This window comes from Cydia strobilella, chromosome 1, assembly GCF_947568885.1.
Source record: "Cydia strobilella chromosome 1, ilCydStro3.1, whole genome shotgun sequence".
Lineage (NCBI taxonomy): Eukaryota > Metazoa > Arthropoda > Insecta > Lepidoptera > Tortricidae > Cydia > Cydia strobilella.
The window spans coordinates 10276784-10295740 of NC_086041.1; the positions used below are offsets into that span (position 1 = coordinate 10276784).

The 18957-nt window shown below is 38.1% G+C and overlaps 2 protein-coding genes across 2 annotated transcripts; both read right to left on the reverse strand.

Moving 5' to 3' along the window:
- Window positions 1-402: 402 nt before the first annotated feature.
- LOC134740867 (uncharacterized) lies at window positions 403-3683 on the reverse strand. Its single transcript, XM_063673523.1, has 2 exons — window positions 1104-3683; window positions 403-441 (listed from the first exon to the last, which is right to left on the reverse strand). Exon 1 carries the CDS (start codon window positions 3613-3615, stop codon window positions 1162-1164), a length of 2454 nt encoding a protein of 817 aa, XP_063529593.1. The 5' UTR covers window positions 3616-3683; the 3' UTR covers window positions 403-441; window positions 1104-1161.
- Window positions 3684-5421: 1738 nt separating this feature from the next.
- Window positions 5422-6780, reverse strand: LOC134748341 (uncharacterized). The gene is made up of 2 exons (XM_063683114.1): window positions 5659-6780; window positions 5422-5451 (listed from the first exon to the last, which is right to left on the reverse strand). Exons 1-2 carry the CDS (start codon window positions 6778-6780, stop codon window positions 5422-5424), a joined length of 1152 nt encoding a protein of 383 aa, XP_063539184.1.
- Between the last annotated feature and the right edge of the window lie 12177 nt (window positions 6781-18957).

Genomic DNA, 18957 nt, shown 5'->3' on the forward strand with positions numbered 1-18957 from the left:
ATATTACGTGCAGTCGATATCGTCATTCATTTTACTATGGAAATTGACAATAACACCGACGCGTTTGGGCCGCCGCAGTAGTGTCGGAGCAGCAGTGCAGCTGCGGTTGGAAACGGACAGTCACCTTTAAACTTATTTGCCATGATATGTTTTTTTATTTACTCGCACAATGCATAGTAAAACATTGTATGATACACGTGTGGCCGCCTCTCCCCTAGCCGCCTACGGTATATAAATGAGACCGTAAAAAGGGGAAAGGCGGCAACAAATATAATTTTACTATGGGTGTAAAAGTTATAGAATGCTTAGCATACATACCTTCATATACTATGAAGGTTTCTTCATCCTCGCTCTCTCTGGACCTCTGCTCTACTCCAGGGTCAGAGGAGCCTCAGTCTCTGCTTCGCTTAATTTATGGCGGCTGTATTATCGCACCGAGATCTGTGGGTGAAATTGCTCTATGAACATGGTATTCTCCTAACAATTAACCCCACACATAAATATAACATCTTTACTAGCGAGCCACATCTTACCCGGCCGGATGTAGGATATATCAGCTACCAATGTAGCCGCCCTTCGCAAAGTGTGTGCTCAGTACATGCATAATACGTGCTGATAATGGAATACCAAGCGACCGTAGTTATCTCTGCACTCCTGCACAGGATAAAGGAGAACCTAGCAGCCAAGGCCACAGAACTCCTAGAGTCGGCCACCGTTGTGGTCACTCTTACATATTGATAAAGGAGACGTCAGCAGCCGAAGCCACCCCTCTCCTACATAATCTATAAATTACCTAGTCCGCCTTACCTAAGATGGGCTCCACACAACTTCCACGGCGGAGACCGTAGCAAGTTGTACTCACACAAACTTATTGCTTCCACGGCGGAGACCGTGGCAAGCCGAAACAAATAAGGAGATAATCGTATAGAGAAACCATACCACCACTGCGAGCCACTAAGCAGATAAAATACTTAGCTTTAGATGATTCTGGACAGCTGTAGACTTCCTCACTTTATATCACTTTCGAGAACTCGCGCGCCTTGCTCATTCACACGCGCCATATTGTCTTTTACTGCTTTAACCTTCACATCGGATTAACTTACCACAATTCCACCTAGAGGGCGCTGTTAGGTGTTGCCGCAAGGAAATTCGTCTTGGGCGTTATAAATTCGCGTCTGTCGCGACACTCCCCGCCTCAGGCAGAAGCACAGCGACTAGATTGCTGGTCCATTCTTTAATCTTTTCAAGGGCCCGAAGAGCTGCGGCTCTTTTAGGTCTTGATTCGTCTTCTTGTCCTTCTGGCGCAATTTCCTCCAAGTGGTGTAGCTCGGGATCAGTGTGGTCGTAATACTCGGGGTCGACGACTGCGAGTGGTTCTGGTTCGGACATAGACTTAGGCTTAGGCTCGTTTAACTTACTAGATGTAGACTCTACTACTTGTTTGAAGGAACTCCTTTCCTCTACTGGCGAGGCATAGGGTAGAACTTCTTCTTCTGGATCATCTCTAGCTGTTACTGGAGTGAATCTTTGTTCAGAAGGAGACTCAGCAACGTCTTGGACGTCAACGTTCCCGCAAGATGGAGGTGGAAGGTCAGGAAGCTGCAGAGGTTCTTCTGCGTTTTCGTTATAAGGTGATGTTTGTTTACAGTGTTCTTCTCCCTCTTCGATCTCTAAAGGGTAGAGATGCGTGATAGATCTTGTGTATTCGGTATCTCCTACTCGTACCGTGGCAACCCTACATAATCCATCGGCGCTTTCCCTTAAAGATACTATTTTCCCAACTTTCCAGTTGATCCTATTCCTCGTGTCACCTTTAATCTGCACGATTTGACCTATCTTCGGTTCTAACTTTGAAGTCACCCTAGGTTCTTTAGGGTGGTGGGAATATCTTTCTCTCAAATTTAGGAGGTACCTGTTCTCAAACATCTCTTTAAACTCTCGTAGAATTATCTGTGCTTTCTTCCAACCTTTAATTAGGTTATCTTTAGTCACCGTCCCTTGTGACGTAGGATCTTTATTCGACGTTTCCATAGTAATACACTTTCCCATGGTAAGGAAGTCTGATGGTTTTAGTACATGATCAGGCTCTGAATCCACGTATGTTAATGGTCTTGTGTTCAGAACTGCTTCAATTTCTTTTACCGCTGTAACGAGCTGGCTGTCGTTCAATAGATGTTTCTGTAAAGTTTTCTTCATACAGTTCTTAACTAAACCGACCAATCTTTCGTAGAAACCTCCATGCCATGGTGCTAACTGTGGTATAAATTTCCATCTTATCTCCTTATCTAAGCAGTATGGGATCTGAAGAATCTCTGAGAGTAACTTATAGTGAGCCGCGTTATCAGACGTTATCAAGGAAGGTACTCCTCTTGTTGAGATCATTCTACGTAAGGCCATTAAACCTTCTTCCGCCGTTAGGTCCTTTACAACTTCTAGATGAATGGCTCTTACAGCTAAACATGTGTAGAGGCTAATCCACCTTTTGCAACTGCCATTCCCATTGTTAACTAGAAGTGGTCCCAGGTAGTCTGTGCCAACGTATGTAAATGGAGAACTATAATTAACCCTCTCTTTCGGTAAAGCAGGAGTTTCCGGTAGTTTATATGGCCCTCCGTCATGTTTCTTACATTCAGGACATTTCCTCAAAATATTTTGAACTTTGCTTCTTCCTTGTGGTATCCAGTAAGTTTCCCTTATCTTGCTTAACGTGTGACTCACGCCAACATGCATATTTTCTCGATGAATCTTCATTATAGTTTCGTTGGTGAAGTCTGAATTTTTCGGTATAAGTATAGGGTAGCGTTTATCAAATGACCAGTCTGCATGTTTCATACGACCTTTACATCTTAGTAAGTCATCTATGTCTTTAAATACGCCTAAATTCAAACTTAAACTAGTTACTTTTCCTTCTACCTCTAGAGGAAAGTATTCAGCTTGAATTTCTTTCAACCTTAGAAACTTATCATCTGACGTCTGATCATTTTCTTGTGCGGTTACTTCTTTTGCGGTTGCACTATGTCTCGTTTCCATCAGACTAACATCGGGTATGTCTGGATCAACTGTTTCCATCGGTTCTTCTTCTTGGATTCCAAGACCCTCCCCAATCAAGAGAGAACTGGTTGGTCCACTGCTAGTTGTAGTTGGCCACGTCTTAGGATCTTCTACTATAAATTGTGGACCAGTCAGCCATTTCTCTCTGTCCTCTCTCGAACAGGTGGGTCTGGTGCCTACGTCTGCTGGATTCAGGTCTGTTGAAAGGTATCTGATCTCCAGATCTTTATTCTTTCTGATCTCTTCTACCCGCCTGGCAACGAAGGGTGGCAACAGTTTATCAGATTTGCACCATTCTACAACAATCTGGCTGTCGGTCCACAAGACTTGCCTTACTATCTTCTGCTGAAGAAACTTAAGAACGAACTTTATTAGCCTACTGCCAATCAGTACTCCTAAAAGTTCCAGACGGGGTATCTTGAGACTCTCCTGGTCTTTTACCGGTATCAGACGGGATTTTCCCATAATGAAACTTCTCTTTGAACCGCAAACTAAAAAAACTGATGCTGCATAAGCCTGTAGAGAGGCATCTGTGAAACAGTGTAGTTGGTAGTTCCTTTCCATTGGTGTCTTTATGTAGCATCTGTCCACCGACACTTCTCCAATGGCTTTCAAATTCTGTCGGATTATGTTCCATTCTTTCGTTAGTTCGCTTGATAACGGTGAGTCCCATAATACTCCAGCCTTCCAAAGTCTTTGTAGAAAAAGTTTAGACGCTAGGGTATAGGGTGCAGCATAACCACATGGATCGTAGATTGATGCGATAGTCTTCAGTACTCCTCTTTTTGTTACCGCTTCCTCTTGCAAGTTAGGCTTCAACTGAAGAGTATCCCTTTTGATGTCCCATTCTAACCCAAGTACCTTTACTTTATCTTTTTTATATGTATCAGAAACCTTCTTCATGAATTCCTTAGAATTCGAACTCCAATCCCTGAGTGACATTGAAATATCTTGAAAAGACCCTTTTAGGTTTCTGTAGAGCTCCATCGCTTCATCCGTAGTGTTGGAACCCGATACAAAGTTATCTACATATATGTCATTCGCTTTTCTGTTTGACTTGTTGGTCTTCCGCTTTGGACAGGTGGTGTTTGATAGTTGCATTAAGTAAAAACGGTGAAGAAATGACGCCGAATGGTACTCTACAAAATCTAAGGTATAGTAGGTTGTCCTGAGATACCGGTTTAGAGGTATCTTTGAGCCACAAGAATCTGGTAACATCACGATCCTTTTCATGCAACGCCATCTGTAAAAAAGCTTTCTCAATATCTGAGGTTAAACCTATTTGATGGGTTCTAAATTTTATAAGTAAGCCAGTGAGGTCTTCTAACATGAGTGGTCCTCTGTACAAACATTCGTTCAGACTTTTCGTATCCTTGCTACTCTTAGAGCTAGCATCATAAACTATCCTCATAGGTTTCCCTCGATGATGTACTCCGTAGAAAGGTAAGTAATGCACGAGGTTACCCATTGACATTCTTGAAGTAGGTACTATTTCTATTATACCTTTATCTAATTGTTGTTTAAAAGTATCGCTATACGCTAGTAACGTGTCTTGATCCATACGCTTCAATAAGCTTGATAAGCGACCAAAGGCCATTCCAAAATTGTTAGGTAAGTCAGGTGGATAAGTTATCCAAGGCCAGCTTACCGTGTAACGATTATTTAGGTTAACTGTAGTATCGTTGAAATACTTGATCGCTTCTTCTTCTCTAGTTGCTCTTGGGGAATCACTGATACCTATACATTCTAGTTCCCAAAGGCTCTTTATGTCAGCATCACAAAGAGGTGGGTCTGGTTGATGAAGCTTCGTTTCAATGCAAGTCTGAGTGTAAGTCACTACGTACGGTTCGTCACTAAGTTGTGATTCTGTTCTACCACTTATTATCCAACCAAGGGCAGAGTCGATCAGAAACAGGTTACTGTCCAATTGTACTTTCTTCTCATAGGTTATGTTACAATAGTACTCGTTTCCGACCAGAATCTGTACTGGTCCGCTTAACGAACCGTCATCCGCTAGTACATATGTCTCCGGTAAGTCCTTCATCTTGACATTAGGTATGTACCCTCTTGAAATACGTTCTACGCAGTTAACCCGTATAACTATCTTCTTATTTGTTCTTGACAGCAACTGTAGAGTAACTATAGGGCTGTGTATTTCTTTAGGAGGATCATCACCAAAGGTGAACACTACTAAATGACTTTCTTCTTCGACGGGAAGCTTCAATTCTTTGGCCGTTTGAAACGTGACATAGGAGCGTTGAGAACCGGGATCTAAAAGAAGTCTATATTTATATTGTTTATTTTTATCATCTAAGGGGTTTGCATAAACTATTGCTGTTTGGAGCGTTGTAATACCCTCTTCTAGGACAGTCACAACTGTTTCTTCACCGGGCCTTCCTTCTGAAAATTTAAAGGACATAAAGCTCGGTTATGCAGTACTTCACCGTGGCAAACGGTACACTTACGACCGATCTTGCAATCTTTCATAAAGTGATTTAACTTAAAACATAGGAAGCATCGTTTTCCTAGTCGTTTCTTTCTTTCTACCAAGGTAGTAGCTTCAGTGCATTTGTCATTAAAGTGATTCCCTTTGCAAAAGACGCATACCCATTCTTTCTTCTCTCCAGAGGGGCCTGGCTGAGGTTCGGATTGACCTTTATTTGAAGTTTGAGTTTGGTTCGGTCTGTTCCCTTTATTCTGTTTCTTAAAACCAATAAACTTCTTGATCTGCACCGATCTTCTATCAAAGCCTCCTTGTTGGTTTTGTTTCTTCTGGTTACTGTGTTGTGGTTGGGGTTGGTTTGCGTATTTCGCACGTTTTGCGTTTATATGAAGAGTTCCAACGGTACTATCTTCCGTTTCATGAGGGCGTTTCCTGCCCGAGATCCTTTCTGAATCCTCCTTAGCGGTGATAATTCTATCTAACTGGCCTCTGAGTTCCTGTATAGATTCATCATTAACTTTTAGTTTTATTTCGTATACTAGTTCCGAAGGAAATTTCTCCAATAGCATGAATCGTAGATGATTGTGGTTAATATCTTCACCTAACGACTCTAAAATTTTAAGATGCTTCTCAATTTCGTTGAATGTCTTCCTGCAATCTTCAGCGGAGCCTTTTGCCATCTTAACCTTATATAGTGCAGCATAGTGTGCATCTATTAAATGAGACGTCTTGCCAAACCGCTCTTTCAATATCGAAACTGCGATATCATAGTTGGCATTAGTAGTTGACAGTCCGTCAATGGCTTTCTTGGCATCTCCTGCCACTGAAGTCTTAAGATATGATAGCTTGTCCACTTCAGGCAGGTTCCTTGAATCGATGTTGCTTCTGAAGACGTCCCAGAATTCACACCAGGCTAGTACGTCCCCGCTGTACACCGGCAGTTGAAGTTTAGGAAGTCGGCACGAGGAGTTCGGTTCTGTTAGTTTCTCGGAAGGTTTGTTCGTCGAAGTCACTTGGTCGATCTTCACCTTAAGCTCCGCTAAAGTCTCCTCGGCTTGAAGTTGTACTTCACTTATTAAGCAGATTTCATCGGACGCGGGAGTCGAAGCTAGTCGGAAATATTCTATCAGGTCGCTGCCAAGCCTTTTCAGAGACGCTTCCAATTTACTGTATGCAATTTGAGCCTGCATTAAGTTTTCTGAATTTACTATATCAGGAATTATTTCTAAGTCCGTAGTGAGTTTATCGTTAATGAGCCTAAGCCTTCTTAAAAGAATGTCGTCCATTTTGATGTTTTGTTTAGGCTTTAGTCTTGTCTAAGCCTGTAAAGTACAGAGACAAACCTATATAACCTAAATTCCTTTAATCTAAAATTTTAATGATATTAACTCAATAATTTTATTTTATAATAATTTAGTTTTATTAATTTTTTAGTAATTTCATTCATTATTTATTTTAATAAAATCAAATATTGAAATCAAGGTTCAACTAAAGACCCTTACAAGCCTTTCAAATTTGAAACTTAAAGAGATAAAGTTGAATCCAATTTACTTTATCTAATTAAAATCATTGACTTAATCGAATAAAAGTTTCCTTCAAAATTACCATGAAAGAAGACAAAATAAAAGTGATTAACAACATAACATACATACTGACATATGAATGTGCTCGGCGACCTATCTTTCTTTTATATCATTTATAGGTTCCACCAGGCCAAACCTGAGGCCTTGTTAAAATCAGTAAGTGACGATGACGTTTGTACACTGTTACCACAATACAAAATCTACCGTTAACGTTAGCTACCACTTGAACTCTTGAAATAATTATTATTATTTTATTTGCTTCACTTGTTTGATTATTTATTGGTATTTGAACACTTGAAAGAAACACTTATTCAATAAATCCAGGAACACATAATTATAATTATAATACCTGCAAAGAAAGTGTCAGCTTATATCTATACACAGCACAATTGTTATGAATGATATAATATAACATAACCTGGCCTTTCGTAGCTAATTTATGTAAAATAAATTGGGTATAAATTCCCTCAAGTAATTTTAGTTCAAATGACAGGTACTAAATCTTTCCATATCTGTGATTATTCAAAATAACCTCAAATAAAACTTTACTTATGAACTCATAAGATCAATTAGAAGGGAAGTTAACTGTATTTTGAATTTCCAATAAGAGTATAATGAAATGGAAAAATACCGAACTATCTATCTTAGAACCCGTGAGAATGTTCTAAAAGGTCCTGTAACTTGTGAAAATATTAAGATCCGCCATGTTCTAGAAGTTTCTACGACTGAACTTTATTACCATACCGTATAAGCTTATTTCATCTCGTAAATTTCTAGAAAGTTAAAACAATTCAATAAAAGGATGAAATAGACCCGTAATTCACACAATAACGAAAGAAACTTCATTAAATTTAATACTTTTCTTTGTTTTAACCTTAAAATAATCATGGCCACCGCATGGTTGTCCTCGACCACGCCGGTGTAAATGATGATCCTGTACCTATATTTTAGAATAAGGTACTATCACTACAAAGAAAATGTTTAAAAACTTACCGAGATAGTCTAATCCGAGTAACTTTGTATAATCAGGGGTTTTTGTCAAATCCGAGGTTGTCTTGTCCGGTATGGTTGGCGGCGGCGAATTCCCTGTACCTATGAACGTAAATGTACACATTTTTGAAGATCCTACATATATACACGCTTGCCCCGTTGTCGAAGCCCCTTTTATTACAATATTCTCAATAATTACCTTTAAATTTTGAGCCTTCTTGGGGAAGCTTGCGACTGTATCAGGACCGGCCACCAACAATTTAAAATGGCGAAGTGAGTAAAGTGTAAGGTTCAGCAGTCAATGTTGCCAAAGTCGACTCAACTTCTCCCTAAATTTTTATCAAATACGGAACGAATCTCGAACTCTTGTTGAAAATTCTCACGTTTTCCAAGCTAATTCCTTGTAAATGATGATAGACTCTATTTCTTGGAACCAGATAAAAGGTATAATATGATACACGAAGCAAATAAAGAGTATACAAACTCTCATTTACTACGCGTATATTTCTTATAAGATACCAATTAGTCATTATGATTCTTTTTTACCTTCTTATCATACTCCTTTTGAATGTGCTAATCTTTTAAAAATATTAAACAATCAATTTATCTTAAATTCATAAACTTAAATATATTACCTCTTTATCACTAGGTATAGTTTGCTACAACGTAACTACCTAACCGTCTAATTGGTAATTAATTATCGCATAACTTTTCAAAGTCGAATCCACTTAGTAACTAAATTTTTTCCTTTTCTTTAGTTATCTTGATAGTCCCGATGATCCATGTATTTCCGCCGACTTCTTGGGTAGTCTTCCTGAAGTGGCAACACCTGTCGCTGACTTCGGGCCTTTCCTAGGTGTCTAGCCTAGTCTATTCTTGCGATTATGTTGGTAACTCTAAGGTACTATTACTCAATAGTATCACTTAATATAAAAATAATAAGTATCATAATTGATAAATACAGACAAATGCTTCAGTAAATTTTATTTTTATCTCTGTATATTCTTCTTGCTAGTTAGCTTCTCCTTTCTAATTGGAAAATAAATACATCTTTAATAGAAACGTCTTTCTGCCATTTCCGTTCACCATGATGCAATTTCTTCATGTTGGCAGTCCGTACAATGTCTATTTTCTGCCGGTTACGCGAATAAAAACATGACCTTTTTTACTCAAATTATCTTCAATTAGTAAGTATTAATGCCAGCCTCTTTATTTAATCGAGCCCAAATTAATGCCTAACCAGACATCGTAAGAAAATACCTTAAAACGTATACATCAAATATAAAACTTTCGCTACTCGTAGCGCCATCTATAATTTTCGATTGTAAATGTATGCCTATAGTGAAGATGTATGCTTTGCATTCTTTATATGTATAATATAAGCCTTGGTTCTTTATCTGCTGCATCCCAGCATTGACCACCATTGTGGCCGCCTCTCCCCTAGCCGCCTACGGTATATAAATGAGACCGTAAAAAGGGGAAAGGCGGCAACAAATATAATTTTACTATGGGTGTAAAAGTTATAGAATGCTTAGCATACATACCTTCATATACTATGAAGGTTTCTTCATCCTCGCTCTCTCTGGACCTCTGCTCTACTCCAGGGTCAGAGGAGCCTCAGTCTCTGCTTCGCTTAATTTATGGCGGCTGTATTATCGCACCGAGATCTGTGGGTGAAATTGCTCTATGAACATGGTATTCTCCTAACAATTAACCCCACACATAAATATAACATCTTTACTAGCGAGCCACATCTTACCCGGCCGGATGTAGGATATATCAGCTACCAATGTAGCCGCCCTTCGCAAAGTGTGTGCTCAGTACATGCATAATACGTGCTGATAATGGAATACCAAGCGACCGTAGTTATCTCTGCACTCCTGCACAGGATAAAGGAGAACCTAGCAGCCAAGGCCACAGAACTCCTAGAGTCGGCCACCGTTGTGGTCACTCTTACATATTGATAAAGGAGACGTCAGCAGCCGAAGCCACCCCTCTCCTACATAATCTATAAATTACCTAGTCCGCCTTACCTAAGATGGGCTCCACACAACTTCCACGGCGGAGACCGTAGCAAGTTGTACTCACACAAACTTATTGCTTCCACGGCGGAGACCGTGGCAAGCCGAAACAAATAAGGAGATAATCGTATAGAGAAACCATACCACCACTGCGAGCCACTAAGCAGATAAAATACTTAGCTTTAGATGATTCTGGACAGCTGTAGACTTCCTCACTTTATATCACTTTCGAGAACTCGCGCGCCTTGCTCATTCACACGCGCCATATTGTCTTTTACTGCTTTAACCTTCACATCGGATTAACTTACCACAATTCCACCTAGAGGGCGCTGTTAGGTGTTGCCGCAAGGAAATTCGTCTTGGGCGTTATAAATTCGCGTCTGTCGCGACAACACGTGCGTAAAGATGATTTCCGACTCGTATTCCTTTAAACACTCGCTCGCTTTGCTCGCTCGTGAATATAATCCACTCGTCGGAAATCATACACTTTCCGCACTTGTTGCATAAATAGCTACTGTTATCATTTTTAAATTCGTTTGCTCTTCGCACTCCTTTCGGTATCGGTTTGAATATTCTTTTAAGATTCCGATGCAGATGAGAAAAAAACGGCCAATACAAAATAGCGCCGTTTACCTTACGTTACGTAACTGCACAAAGGGGACCTGCCAAAAACACAATCAGTTCAATTAATATCCCCATACTTGGGTTAAACCCTTATTATATTTTATTTGATCACATAGGCATCTAGTGCACCAACATTAATTCCATCACAATTTCCAAGACGAGAAATTCTGGAATTCAAAGACAAGAACACGTTTAATCTTGCGATAGTACTTCTTTAAGAACTTGGCATCTTCTTTATTCTTAAAGTCATGATAGTCATCTACCATTCATGCAATAATGTAGGGAACGTAGCCAAAGTTTAGAAGGGCATACTAAGCTGATGATGATATTTGGTAGGAAGAGATTCCAGTTAACAAATCTCATTTGGCCATCCACCTGTGAACTTCTGTTGAAGACTACATAAAAGAGGTGTTTTAACTTAAGAAAATTTTAAACACAAACTTATTGTAAAACACAGATGGGTGATCAATATAGGATTAAAATAAAAGTAAGGGATGTCCGACTTGTAGCTTGCTAAAACATTGTTTCTCAATTATAAATGTAACAGATGGTTTAAAGCTTATCAGTGACCAGATGTGCGAAATATCTCCGATTCTTTTCTTTTTACGCCATCTAAAAGGTAAGTTGTTTGAAAAGGTAGTTTTAATAGGATCGTGTATTTTTAAAACCTTACAGATGTTGGCTTTTGCTATTAGGTGCTTACCTGAGATACTTTACAATTTGACGTTCTGTGAAAGGGTTTTTAAAGTCTGTTTGGAAATGCTTGTATGCACAGACGTTTTAAGAGTCATTAATGTATTATCTACTATGAAGTGTTGCGGTTGCGGCTACCTTTAGCTTCCTTGCTCTTCTTATACTTGTTGCGATTCACGGTTCTGCGTTCGGTTCAGTGCAAAATGACTGTACTGTGCCAATTCTTACCTAATCCCATTAAAAGTTTGCGTTTACCACGGCGTTGTTAGGTACGCTGTCGCCTCGTAGTCTGGCATCAGCCCGTGCTTGCCAGAACATACAGGAAAGCCCGCCACAGGTTACGAAAAGTAAAGGCATTCCGCTGGCGACCTTTAAGGCCGATCGAGCAATCACGCCACTCCTGCGCCGCGACTCCCGACCTGCGGCGCTATTCTGAACATCAATGTATCTAACTAATCAATATAAAATGTTTTAGGAATAAAGTTGTGTTAGTATTAGGAGTCAGAAAAACTTAACCGCCGCCATACAATCGATATTACGCTCGCAATTTAAAACAACATGTTAAATAACATGAAAATTGGTATGAACCTACGATATCTGGTATTATAATAGGTAGTTTCCATTGGTAAAAATTGTGATATATAAGCACTATATAAGGTACAAAGGAAATTAAGTTAAGTAGAATGTTTGCGAGTGTATGTAACTTCTGCTCGCTTTATTTTCTTTGTATAACAATTTAAAACTCTAAATATACCTAAATTGACAGCAATTTTGGTTAAGTTTACGTGCAGCTTCACATATGTATGCTTTAATAGAGCAGAATAGGTCACCGCCGCGTGCGCTCGCGCCGATGTCACTACCGGTTAAATAAGCACGCCAATATTTAACAACATTGTCCCTGCTTACAACGGTATTTACTCTCTCGCGACTATATAATTTATGGAGATGGTATTTTGCTGTATCTTGTAAATATAATTACATTCTATATTTGACACAGAGCATCCCGAGTTTATGTATAATGTAGTGTAACCGAATGTAATGAAACACAATAGTAAATTTCGATGCTAGTGCGGAAAGTATGTCATTACTTCACGAGTACCGAGATATACTCGCTTACGGCTCGTGGCAAGACTCGGGACGAGTGAAGAATGACATTTCCGCACGTGTATCTAATGACGTTTTTTAATACAGTTGCGAAAAAATAAGAAAAACAACCAGTAAGGAATAAAAACAATATCGATTTATGTTGGTTAAGACATTTAAAGGGAATTAATATTAACACTCATCAATAAGTATCATGCATTGGAACAAGTATAAATTTAAAAAAATTGGAAAAGTGAAAAGCACTAGTACGCGAAAACCAACTTTCCGAACGCTAAACTTTTTGAGCAACTGTATTAAAAATACAATTGTACTGTTCATAATCGTACCTATATTATACCTACCATGGAATGTGTCATCATTGAAAAATAAGTAATTGAAGATCATTAGATGGCGATGTAAGTTTTTTCCATTGTCGATATTTTTAATATTTCTTAGAGCAGCTGCAGCTTTTAGGGAAACGTGATGGAGGCACTTGTACCGATCCAGGACCCTTTTCGTAAAATCTTGAAACTTAGGTAAGTATTAAGTGTAGTTATAAAGAGCCTTCATGAATGTAATATAACCGTAAGCAGTTTATCTAGGATTCCTACAGGTGTATGGAAATGCGTCCCTGTTACCCACAAACCGCTTCCGCGTTGACACCATCGTGGCGCGACAAGTCGTTAGCATGCGCAAGCGACGCGATAGCTACGGCTCCCGAGTCTGACCTTTGCGTCATCCTGATAGTACAAACTTGAGATTTATTATATCTGGACTGGTATTTGGAAGCGCGGTACCCCAACCATCGGGGTCTGATGCTGTGAATATCCTGTCAGTAATATATCCATACCGGAAACACACTATTTCAAAGAAATAAGAAATGAAAACGAAGAAGGCTTTGGGTCTTGACACATTTAACACTAGACTAGTAAAGTAGTACATACCTACCTTTGTATCTACACCAAACCCATGCGAGGAGGGGGAACATTGCGAAGATGCTTTCCAATCACTGAGTGATTGACTATTGGCATCCCTTCTCGCGCATCACAGGCTTTGGGTCTTGACACATTTAACACTAGACTAGTAAAGTAGTACATACCTACCTTTGTATCTACACCAAACCCATGCGAGGAGGGGGAACATTGCGAAGATGCTTTCCAATCACTGCGTGATTGACTATTGGCATCCCTTCTCGCGCATCACAGCCATCACAGGCTTTGGGTCTTGACACATTTAACACTAGACTATAGTAAAGTAGTACATACCTACCTTTGTATCTACACCAAACCCATGCGAGAAGGGGGAACATTGCGAAGATGCTTTCCAATCACTGCGTGATTGACTATTGGCATCCCTTCTCGCGCATCACTCTACAACCTCATTCAGCTGTGGTAGATGTCCGCCAGATTTTTAACTTCCTTGTTTTGAGTAGCCTATATTTGTGGTATTTTTCAGTAAAAGACAGCAAACATTTTTATGATTTGAACTCCAATGTAATATGCAATGGAATGGAATGGAATATAGTATATAATATAGTAAGTAAATACTCATATATATTTCACGCAACAGACTCATTAAATATCTCCAAATGCGTACGCTTAAAAATAACATAGCCTAGTATTGTACGCATAGATCGAATCGCCGCAGAAAAAGGGACAGATTTCCACAAGGACGAATACCTTCACCTGACCTAGCCGGAGGTATTCTTTAGCACTGAATGGAGTGAGGAACGATATCGCCTAACTGGGTTACTGTTTGTTTTACAACAGTAAATAGTTGTACTTAATATCGATAGGTAACTAGGTACAGATATTAATTATTTTTTCGTTTGTGATGATTTTATTTTTATGCCTCGAATTTAAATACGTAATATCTTATTACTTTGTGTAAAGCAAAAAAAACAATAGGAGTCTTTAATCACAATATCTGATAAGATAAATTATAGAATTACGATATTAGGTGACAAAATAAGAGAAATTGGCAACTTCCTGTGGAATGCTAATCTGTCACGGTGAGGATGACAACATCCTCACCGTGACAATGAGTACAAATACAAACTCGTATCGGTACTCGGTAGCGTTATTATTTATTTTCTCTTACCTTTACATGCCTTTACTAATCGGTCAACCCATTCGACCCATGGCTCTCTAGAATAAGTATGTACTTTTCATTTGTTATGTAGGTCTCCGGCTCACTACTTATGTATCTGTTGGATTGGACTAACTCGTTTTACTTGTTTCCAGTTTCAATTAATGTGATGAATTAATTCATTAGAAGTAATCTAATCACAAAAATTATAAAATAACGCGAACTGTGAGTACATACCTATTGCAGTAATGTTATGACCACTATTACATTAACATTTTTGTACCCACTTAAGACTTTTAACATAGGTAGGTAAAGGTTTTAACTAGCTAATTTTACAATTGGATTTTGAAATTTTCCTCTTTCTGCACTTACACGGATCTAAATGTTATCAGTTTTGGTCGACTGGTGATGTCGTGACATAACTACTCAGCTATGAAAGCTCTGGGCTTTATGAATTAGGAACCATTCAATATACAGTCAAAGTTCTAATTTAAAAAGATTTTAAAAGTGGATAATAATCCTGATAGAGGATACCTTTAAGAAAAAACAAACAACCGTTTTTATTTTATCAACGTTTTATTAAGCTAATACTTGAGCCATAATAATTAACTTAAAATGTTCATATTCAAATATTTACGAGAAGCGTGCAAATGTTGCGAAATAATCGAATCCTGAGTCATCCATTGAGAGGAGTCAACAAACGTATGATCACCGGTTTGTAGCAAAATGCCGCCGAGAATTATCCGCCGGGCCTTACATGCCCATACTATATTATGGTAAAATGTTAAGTAGGTATTTAAACTTTTCATTTTATATTTTTGTTAATGCATGAACTTTAATTAAGACTTATTTTTTATTTTTGCCTAACTTTAGTTCATGTGCTCTGCTTAGGTACTACTCACAGGTAGTATATACAGGTACAGGGTAGGATATAATAATACTTTTTCTCTAAATCATAGCCGAAAATTATTTTGCCAAATGTCATTTTCAACCAAATTATTCGCATAATTTCATTTTTCCGAATGATCAAGTAGCAACTCTTAACACAATATTTCGTTTGGGAAATCAAACAGCTAATGGTAGCAACTGTATGTTTGGCCAACAGCTTAAAAAATACACTTTTTAAAACGCAACGTTTTAGGTAGCAGAATGATTTTGTAAGTCTAATAAAAACATAAAAGGTTTATTTTTCTAATTTAACATCGTACTATGCAAACAAAATCGGTTCTAGCTGCTTAGTCGCAGTTAGCCTAACACGCTCCTCGCTTTGCTCGTCGTCGCACCTATCTTGATTGTCAAAAGAGTATATAGGGCATTCTTGTATAAATAAATATTTGACCAATTGCATTATTTGGCGAGTCGAATGTATTCCAAATGATGTATGTCATAATAATAATCTACTTAACTATTTTTATAATAAACTGATTAATAGAAATGGTAGTAAAAATACTATACTGTAATTTAACGAACTTTAATTATGACTCGAGTAGGTAACATGCTAAATTATTTTATAGGGCAATTGTAAAAGAAGGACTCTCTCAGGCGGACAACCACGTTGATGAATGATGACTTTCATGCTGGGTCAAACGCGTTGAGCATTGAAACTCTATTACACATTTTATTACACAGTTCGTAACATCGCAACCCTTATGACACGACCGTTATTTCACGAAATTGATATATTACGTTTACTACTTAGGTTCTATGTCTTAATGCATTTCGAATCGCATCATTCGAATTTGTATAAATATGATTACCTATTAAAAGTCATCTTATATCTCAAGCTGTAATTAAAACGAGTCTAATATGCCTTCAGCTCCTTTAATATCACCGTAAAGTAACCAACAGCACTCATAACCGACCGTGTCTTACAGTTAATCATCGAAACATTTACGAGCAGGCCAGATAGAGTAAATCTAAGATACGTGCGTTCCCACTGATTATCTAAAGGGCATTTATATTTTCTAAATGATCTTATGATGGAATGTGGGCGGGACATTCTGTTGATTAGATTTTATTTTATTTTAAAGCAATAACGTACTGTCTATGTCATTGCTTTCTAAACTCTTATATGGTCATTTGCAAGATCAAGCTCAAGGATGGACTTTTTGCGAGGCTCTGGGCGGTAAATTATTGTTTTGTCTTTTGTCCTAAGTAAAAAGTGCGATAGGCTGTATCAGGGAAATCCGTTGAGAGGCCAAGCTTCAGGAGAACAGAGCTCGGACATGAACCAATGGCCATTATGTGTCAAAAAACGATGTCAAAACCCGAGCTTCACCTAGGGCCGAAGACCCAAAGCCTCCGACTCCAACGCGAAAACGCCTCCTTCCCATGCGAGCGTATCGAAACCGCATAAGGCCAAAAGCAACAACAGAACAAGTGTAAAATTTTTCGAAAAAAAAAACACCGGTTAAATTTTAAAGTAGGTACAATTTTAAATTAATTTGTTGCTAAATATATATAAGCGACCGAAAAAATTATTGATTGTAGAATAGTGACACAATAACGTATATGAGTAGATACCTTGTACATAGATATAAGTTAACTGTCTGACTATTGTCTAAACTACGTTGTACAAGGAACTTTAAAGTTCAAACTGTTTCAAAGACGCACCAGTACCCTTTAAAATTTAAAATGACTTTCAATAAACGTTTTTGCCGCCATATTCCACCACCATCTGCCCGAAACCCTTGCCATGTGTCCAGTGATTGTTAAAAAAAGATGGCCATAGACAAAAGAGAGATTTATAACTTTTTAAACATCTGGCCCGTGCCGTGCCCATACCTGGACCCGAGGCGATATTGGCAGGCACCGTAACTAGTATAATTACTAATGTTAATTCAATTTTGTCAGCAATTTATCTACCCGTATTTGATGTCTGAAAGTTAATTTCTTGGACAGTAGCTAGTAATACATATATAGGACCATAATGAAATTGTCACGGCAAAAGGAATGCAATGCATCTTGTCTTGTAAGATACCCGAAAATATTCAGAATTAAGTAAGTACATAAAGTAACTAAACTTACAGCTACTTTTTTATATCATTTTATACGACAAAGCAGCAATTAGACTAATTATATTGCAGTGTTATTTTCTGAGAATGGCCGAATTCCATTATGTCCGCAATATATTTGTACTTGTACTTACATACTACTTGAAATAACTTACATTAATCTCAGCTTTGTCACATTTTATCTCAATTAAAAAACTCCTTAACCACATCCCCGGGAGTTGGGAGTTTGGCCATTAGTTGTACACGCAAAATATATAAAGTATAGTTTCTGATAAAGAATCCTTTACGTTCTCAGCTGAGCGTTCGTCTCATCTCATCAAAATAGAGCACACGAAAAACAATTTCGTGGCACCTCTGATAAGATCAAAAATCAAATGACAAAGAACTGCAAGCAGGGGCCAAGCTGAATGAGGCCGGTATATTTACTTTTAAATCAGCAAATACCTAAAATAACTTTAACAGTTCAGACGCCTCGAAATTCTCTTAAGTAATTAACTTGATTAATTTCCAGATACGTAAAAATGTTTTAACTTTTAACGCATGACACGTGCCATTTGCATATGGCGTTCACGGGACAAGTGCACTTATAGGAAGTTGTTTACGAACCAAGATTGCCTGAAGGTGCCGGCACTTTTATGTCATCGAACAGCGGTGATCATGCTGCGTATGATTTCGATAATGGTTATGCGCTTGAGAAGAGTGCGAGTTTTGGTAATTTTCAGAAACATATTTACTGAAATAAAATAAATTATTCATAAACGTATAGATATTATGAAATAAATAAAATTTGCTTCTTATTATTGTCAGCTATGGATATACTAAATTTTTTTCGAAGTGGAAAGAATTCCGCATGAGGGTCTTATTGAAACTAAAAATAAATAGTCCTAAAGTTAAAAAAAAACTTACAAGACCAATAAGCAAATTGAATGATTTGCTTTGAAACTTCGGCAGTAAGTTTCAAATAAGATTATATTAAGTATTAATGTTGGCCACATTGCTCAGGACACGATATACACTAGAGATCAGTATTCAACACCATCTACTAGACTTGGAATACTATCCATTCCTTGATTTGAGAAATAGGCAGATTGATATGAATAACTACTTATACATTCTCGGTTGTGAGAAACACGACACAACTCTGTTTTATAATAAAGGTTAAATTACTAATAGTAAATATTACAACCGAGAATGCTATTGTAACATAAAAATGTCACATTAAAATTAAAACACTTATGGCGCACTCTTATTTGTCATATAAGTCACACTGTCAGCCGATTGCATCGCGACACATGACGCCTTGATGTTTTTACTCTTTTAATTAAAAAAGGAAAAAAAGATAAACGCCCAGATATCACCTGCCGATG

Coding starts and splice junctions, on each gene's coding strand:
- LOC134740867 (XM_063673523.1), bottom strand. CDS start 3,615: ATGGAAAGGAACTACCAACTACACTGTTTCACAGATGCCTCTCTACAG.
- LOC134748341 (XM_063683114.1), bottom strand. CDS start 6,780: ATGGACGACATTCTTTTAAGAAGGCTTAGGCTCATTAACGATAAACTC. Junction 5,452..5,658: donor CTGGAGAGAAGAAAGAATGG/GTATGCGTCTTT, acceptor TTAAATTTTCAG/AAGGAAGGCCCGGTGAAGAA.